The 7,344-nt window shown below is 40.0% G+C and overlaps 1 protein-coding gene across 1 annotated transcript; it reads right to left on the bottom strand.

Moving 5' to 3' along the window:
- Positions 1–4,371: 4,371 nt before the first annotated feature.
- LOC137347494 (probable G-protein coupled receptor 139) lies at positions 4,372–7,046 on the bottom strand. Its single transcript, XM_068011938.1, has 2 exons — positions 6,977–7,046; positions 4,372–5,279 (listed from the first exon to the last, which is right to left on the bottom strand). The coding sequence occupies exons 1-2, from the start codon at positions 7,044–7,046 to the stop codon at positions 4,372–4,374; spliced, it is 978 nt and encodes a 325-aa protein (XP_067868039.1).
- Positions 7,047–7,344: the final 298 nt, after the last annotated feature.

The following is a 7,344-nucleotide window of genomic DNA, read 5'->3' as shown; positions in this document are numbered from 1 at the left end:
CCACCTCCTCTGGCAGCTCATTCCAGAAACCCACTATTCTTTGTGTGAAACATTTACCCCTTTGATCCCCTTTAAACCTCCTCCCTCTCACCTTAAATTTATGCCCTCTAGTTTTAGTCACCCCTACCATGGGAAACAGACTCTGGCTATCTACCCTATCTATGCCTCTCATAATTTTATATACCTCTTTCATTTTCCCTCTCAGCCTCCTTCGCTCCAGGGAAAACAGACCCAGCCTATCCAATCTCTCTTTCTAACTCAAGCCCTCCAATCCAGGCAACATCCTGGTGAATCTTTTCTCTAGCTTAATCACATCTTTCCTGGAGTGCAGCGACCGGAACTGCACACAGTACTCCAAGTGCGGCCTAACCAACGTAATGTACAACTGTAACATGATGTCCCAACTCTTGTACTCAATGCCTCGGCTGATGAAGGCAAGCATGCCATATGCCTTCTTCACCACCCTGTCTACCTGTGTTGCCACTTTCAGGGAACTATGTACTTGCACCCCAAGGTCTCTCTGCTCAACAACACTCCCCAGGGCCCTGCCATTCACTGTATATATCCTGCCCTGGTTTAACTACCCAAAATGCATCACTTCCCACTTGTCTGCATTAAATTCCATTTGCCAATCCCTTGCCCACTTTCCCAGTTGACCTATATCCTGTTGTAACCTTAGATAAACTTCTTCACTGTCCACTATACCACCAATTTTGGTGTCATCTGCAAACTTACTAATCATGCCCACTACATTCACATCTAAGTCATTCACATATATGACAAACAACAGAGGGCCCAGCACCGATCACTGCGGCACACCACTGGTCATCGGCCTCCAATCTGAAACACAACCCTCCACTACCACCCTCTGCCTCCTATCACCAAGCCAATTTTCTATCCAATTGGCTAGCTCAACTTGGATCCCATGTGTTCGAACCTTCTGGACCAGCCTACTATGCGGATTCTTGTCAAAGGCCTTGCTGAAGTCCATGTAGACAAAGAGAAGTCAGGGTATCAGAGCAGGATAGTGATGTGGGTAAATTCTAACAAAATGGGACAGGAAGGGACAGAGTTTAACAAAAATTGTATATTGGCAAATAAGGTCATCACAGGGAATAGAGGTTAAAAAATTGAAATTAAAGTTCCTTTATCTGAATGCACAAAGCATCTGTAATAAGATAGATGAACTAATGGCACGAATAGAGGTAAATGATCGAGATCTAATTGCCATTACCAAGACATTGTTGCAAGGAGATCAATGTTGAGAAAGGAATATTCCAGGGTACACAATATTTTGGAGAGACAGAATGTCAAAGGAGGAGGGGCAGCCCTGATAGTGAAGGATGGCATAAGAACATTAATAAGGAGGGATCTGGCCTCAAAATCATGAAGTCGAATGGGTTTGGCTGGAAATTAGGAATAGCAGGAGACAGAAAATGCTGGTGGGAGTAGTTTACAGACCCTTAACAGTAGTTATATTATTGGACAGAACATTATACAGAAAATTATTGGAGTTTGTAATAAAGGTAATGTATTAATTGTGGGGGAATTTAATCTGCATATAGACTGGGACAATCAAATTGGCAACAGTGGTCCAGAAGATGAATTTGCAGAGTTCTTTTGTGATAGTTTCTTGGAGCAATACATTGTTGAACCAGCGAGGGATAAAGCTATCTTAGTTCTCATATTGTGTAATGAAGCAGGGTTAATTAGCAATGTCATAGTAAAAGATCCACTGGGAAATAGTGATCATACCATTATATTTCATTTTAAGTTTGAAAGTGACACATTTCAATCACAAGCAAGAATATTAAACTTAAAGCCAATTACAAAGGTATGAGGGGAGAACTGGCTAAGGTTAATTGGATAAATAGACTGGAGGATATGGGGGTAAATGAACAGTGGAAAATATTTAAAGAAACAATTCAAGGGGTTCAACAAAAGTACATTCCGTTCAAAAACAAAAATGCGCCAAGAAAGACCCATCTGTGGATCACTCAGGAAGTTAAGAAGAGTGTTAAACTAAAAGAAGAGGCTTACAATGTTGCAAAGCATAGTACAAGTCTGAGGATTGGGAGTGTTTCAAAAACCATCAAAGGGTCACCAAAAAGTTGATAAGAAGGGAAAAAATAGAATGAGAGTAAACTAGCCAGAAATATAAAAATAGATTGCAAGAGCTTTGATAAGTACATAAAAAGGAAGAAAGTAGTTAAATTAGACGTTGGTTGTTTAGAAGCAAAGCCAGGATAAATTATCATGGGGTATGAGGAAATGGCAGAGACATTGAACAAATATTTTGTGTTTGTCTTCACAGTAGAAGACACAAGTTCCATACCTGAAACAGGCAGTAAATTAAGGGCTAAAAAGAGTGAGGAATTAAGGAAATTGATATCAGCCCAGAAAAATTATTGGAGAAACTTGATGGATTAAAATCTGACAAGTCCCCAGGACCAGATGGCCTACATACTTCAGTTCTAAAATAGGTCGCTGCAGAGATAGTGGATGCTCTGGCTATGATTTTCCAAAATTCCTTAGATTCAGGAATGGTCCCATCATATTGGAAGTTGGCAAATGTTGCATTGCTTTTCAAGAAAGAAGGTAGAGAGAAAACTGGGAACTACAGGCCAGTTAGCCTAACATCAATCATTGGGAAGATACTGGAATCTATTATTAAGGAAGTTTTAACATTGCCCTTGGAAAAGCATAGTATGATTAGAACAAGGCAGCATGGTTTTACGAAAGGGAAATCCTGTTTGACAATTTGTTTAGAATTGCTTGAGGATGTAACGAGTAGGCTCGATAAAGGGGAATCAGGAGATGTAGTATACCTGGATTTCCAAAAGGCATTCGATAAGGTGCCACATAAAAGATTAATAGGCAAGATAAGATGATGTTGGGGGTAATATATTAGCATGGATAGAGGATTGGTTAACAGACAGGAAGCAGAGAGTGGGCATAAATGGGGCATTTTTGAGTTGGCAGGCAGTGAATAGTGGGGTGCTGCAAGGATCAGTGCTGTGGCCTCAGCTATTTACACTCTATATTAATGAATTGGATGAAGAGACAGACAGTAATGTATCTAAGTTTGCTGATACGCAGCTCGGTGGAAAGGTAAACTGTGGAGAGGACATAGAGATGCTACAGAGAGATATAGATAGGTTAAGTGAGTGGGCAACAAGATGGCAAATGGAGTATAATGTAGGGAAGTGCGAAGTTGTTCACTTTGATCGTAAAAATAGAAAAGCAGAATATTTTTAAAGGTGTGTAACTGGTAAGTGTTGATGTTGAAAAAGACTTGGGTGTACTCGTACAAGAAACGCACAAAGTTAACATGCAGGTGCAGCAGGCTATTAGGAAGGTAAATGGCATGTTGGCCTTTATTGCAAGGGGATTGGAGTACAGGAATAAAGAAGTCTTACTAAAATTGTACAGAGCTTCAGTGAGACCGCGCCTGGAATACTGTGTGCAGTTTTGTCTCCACATTTAAGAAAGGATATAGTTGCAATGAAGGCAGTGCAGTGAAGATTTACTAAGTTGGGCCCTGGGATGAGGGGGGGTTGTCCTATGATGAGAGGCTCAGTAAATTAGACCGATGCTCTCTGGAGTTTGGAAGAATGAGGTGATCTAATTGAGACATACAAGATTCTCAAAGAGCTTGAGAGGGTAGAAGCTGAGATTTTTCTGCTGGTTGGGGAATCTAGAACAAGGGGACACAGTCTCAGGATAAGGGGTCGATCATTCAGGACTGAGATGAGGAGAAATTACTCAAAGGGTTGTAAATCTTTGGAATTCTCTGCCCCAGAGGGTTATGGATGCTCCAATGTTGAATATATTTAAAGCTGGGATAGATCGAGTTTTGGTCTCGCAGGGAATTGAGGGATAAGTGGAATTGAAGCCCAATATTAGTCATGGTCGTATTGAATGGTGGAGCAGGCTCGATGGGCCATATCGTCTGCTTCTGCTTCTATTTCTGTGTTCTTGTGTTTTTATGTTCATACCCTACCCTCCAGATGCAAACAATAGACAGTGGAATATTGAGATTCCTTCAGTAAATAGTTAAACGTGATATATAATAACAGATCGGAGGTCACACTCACTATCTCCCACATGAATGTAGCGATACTCCGAGCCCTTGGGGCTGATGGGACTATACCATACCTGAGCCAACATGGGAAAAGAAATGTAAACTGAGAACAGATTACAACACTGAATTATGTGGTGATGTGTGTTCCGAATACATTCTTAAGTTCACACAGTGAATAAGGATCTCAAAGCAGGTCATTTTATCTAGGAGGGGAGGTCATGTGTCACTTGGACAAGAGCAAACAACAGAATATAAGGTACAATTCATGTTGGGTTTGACGATTTTCTTCATTTAGCTAATTTAACAAATAGACGCAGTGGATATTTCACCCCATTCTTTAACTCCTGTCTGAATTTACTCTGGGTCCCTGCATAAATAAACGGGTTGATGCAGCAACTCAAAAGCTGAAGCATATATCCATTTTCCTCCAGAATAAATGTTGATTCACTGACATCAGAACCTGAGAAGTAAGAAACGTTTGTGATTTGGACATAGAGGAAAGTTACAAGTAGTAGGAAATATAAAAAGATGAAACTGCCTGAGACACAGAAGAGTAAAACAATGGACTTCCTCCGTTTCTCCATCTCCGGGTCACTCTGAGTCTCTCCATTGTTGTGGGCCCGGAGTCTCCTGCGTGCTCTGCTGGCCACTAGAATGTGTCTGACAGTCAGAGCATTGAGCAGTAAAATCAGAATGAATGGGAGACAAGGGGTTAAAATGTGATGGATCCAGTCATATGCAATCCATACAGGTGACATGTAAAATATTAATTTTATGCTGCAGAACCAGGGTATGTTATTAATTATGTACAAAGGTTCATATATAAAATACAAGAAGGTATTTTTTAGACAGCTCAGTGTGCAGACCGTTCCAATAACCCGTGCCGATGTCTTCTGGGTGCAATATTTTATTTTCAGCTTGTGGCAACAAATGGCCATAAATCGATCAAAGGTGAAAGCGACTGTTAACCAGGCAGAACTATCTATGGCTGCAAAGATTAGGGCAATACGGAGACTGCATATCGGTGTGATGGACATGAAACTGAGTGGAAAATAAATACCAGCAATCCGGTTTAATATCACCGCGGTGATTATGACCAGGAGATCCGTCACTGCCATAGACACCAGGTAGTAAGTGATACATTTGGAGAGACCACATCTTCCTCGTGAAAGGATCACAATCACAGCCAGGTTAGCTGTAACAGAGAGAGAGATTGAGATAGTGTATGTGTGTCAGCAAGGGAGTACAGGAAAGTTATTGGTCTGACTCTCAACAAAATCATCCATTTTATAGGATTCTGTGGGAAATTTATACCTTTAAGACATGATCTAGAGTAGGAAGTGTAAACTATCCCTTATGCTACGGGAACTTGTTTTGGTGTTAAAATAATCATCTAGATTAAAAATGATAAGTCAGTGACATCAGAATGTGAAATAATACAAGGAAACCTAACAGAGAAGAAGAAGGCATCAAAAACCCGAGACCAACAGAGGAGAATCAAATAAACAAGAAAAATAACATATCAGCAAAGAATTATATAAAATATCGAAGAGTGCAAATAACACGTCAACTAACAATACGAATAGATAATTTTCATTTTCTGACTTTGTAGAAGGGATATTGACAATGGCACAGGGACATTTCTGAGCTCTTGCCTTGAGATCTTTGACACTGAGGATCTTCAGTGTCAGTCTGAATCACCGGACATGATATCCCATTCAAGGAAAGGTCCCTCCTATAAGACAACACTTCCTCAGCTGAATCCTAGACTGAATGCTGAAATTAAAACTTTGTGCCTCAGATGCGAGAGATGCCACCAGTTATGTGGCCTCACACAATTTGGCAATAAGATTGAAGGCGCGAACAGTCTGGGACATTGCCAGATGCTCGGAGCAGAAGGACAATCCAGACTCAGCAGTGGTCACTGCAAAATGGTCAGCAGCAGCTAAAGCAGAAGCGGAGAGCCAGGCTGAAGCAATGAGATTTAGAGACTGAGAGTAGAACCACTGTGCTCTGAGTTTGTGACAGAAATAGATCACTCCGAAACAGTCACTTTTAAATCGCTCATATTTCAGGCAACAACTCGATCCCAATAATATCCTTTCAATTAATGCATTCATAAAATGCAGTCGGCCATTAGTCATTGGTTCAATATCCTCAATCAATGAATGTTTTGTGGGAATTAATCTGCCAAAGGGCCTCTTCGGCACTGTATTATTCTGTGATTCTCTGCCAATGCCAAGAACACAATGGATCTGCATTACACTGTAATAACAGTCAGATAATTCACTTGCAATGTCAATAACAGAATAGAACTACATTTATACTGTGGTAACAGTATGATAATTCACCCACAGTAACAATGTCAGTAACACAGTAGAACTACATTGAGACTGTGATAACATTGTGATAATCTATCCACTGTAACAGTGTCAATAACGCAATAGAACTACATTTATATCGTGATACCAGTGTGATATTTCATGCACAGTGACAGTTTTAAGGGCAAAATAAAACTATGTTTACATCGTGAGATTGTAGCAGTAAATGGGAGAATTTATACAGTTTAATGGGTAAAATGGTACTGGTTAAATAAAGATAGCATACCGTTAAAGGGGAGAAATTATACCGGTAATGGCAAGAAATTGTCAGTAAAGGGAAGAAGTCATGTCGTTAAAAGGAGAATTATTATTGATAAAGTGGATAAAAGCTACTGTAAAAGGAAATAAATTATCAAAGTTAAGAGGGAGAAATTGACTTAAAGGGGCAAAATTACCCCATTCAAGCAAAAAGAATATTGGCAATGCAGAGAAGTGCGATTGGTAAATGGAGGCAGTGATACAGCTAAACCATGATTACTTCAACAATAACTAACCAACAGCAATACCTTACCTGGAGCCCCAATAGCTGCAAGGATGGGATAGTAAATGGCAAACACCAGACCTTTTGGTGATCCGTGCATTTCTATCAGAAACTTTGAGCACGTTCTGTACTACACTGAAAGATTGTCATATTTATACCTGATGTCAGGTATAGGGAGATAATTAGATGGTTTGATCTTTTACATTAATTACACTAATTGAAACAAACACATTAGTGCAGCTACTGCTGGGCTCGTGTTTATGTTTTGATGGAATGGAATGTTTTTCAAGGGATCTATCACAGCTCTGAAGTGAAATACCCAGAGACTACAGTATTATCCCAGTTACATTTCTTCATAAAAGATAATGAAAAGCTAAATAGGCAGTTGTAACGGTGAA

The sequence above is a fragment of the Heterodontus francisci genome, chromosome 32 (assembly GCF_036365525.1).
Source record: "Heterodontus francisci isolate sHetFra1 chromosome 32, sHetFra1.hap1, whole genome shotgun sequence".
Classification (NCBI taxonomy): domain Eukaryota; kingdom Metazoa; phylum Chordata; class Chondrichthyes; order Heterodontiformes; family Heterodontidae; genus Heterodontus; species Heterodontus francisci.
This window is presented reverse-complemented; position numbering and strand designations above follow the sequence as displayed.

Coding starts and splice junctions, on each gene's coding strand:
- LOC137347494 (XM_068011938.1), bottom strand. CDS start 7,046: ATGCACGGATCACCAAAAGGTCTGGTGTTTGCCATTTACTATCCCATC. Junction 5,280..6,976: donor TGCAGCTATTGGGGCTCCAG/GTAAGGTATTGC, acceptor TCTCTGTTACAG/CTAACCTGGCTGTGATTGTG.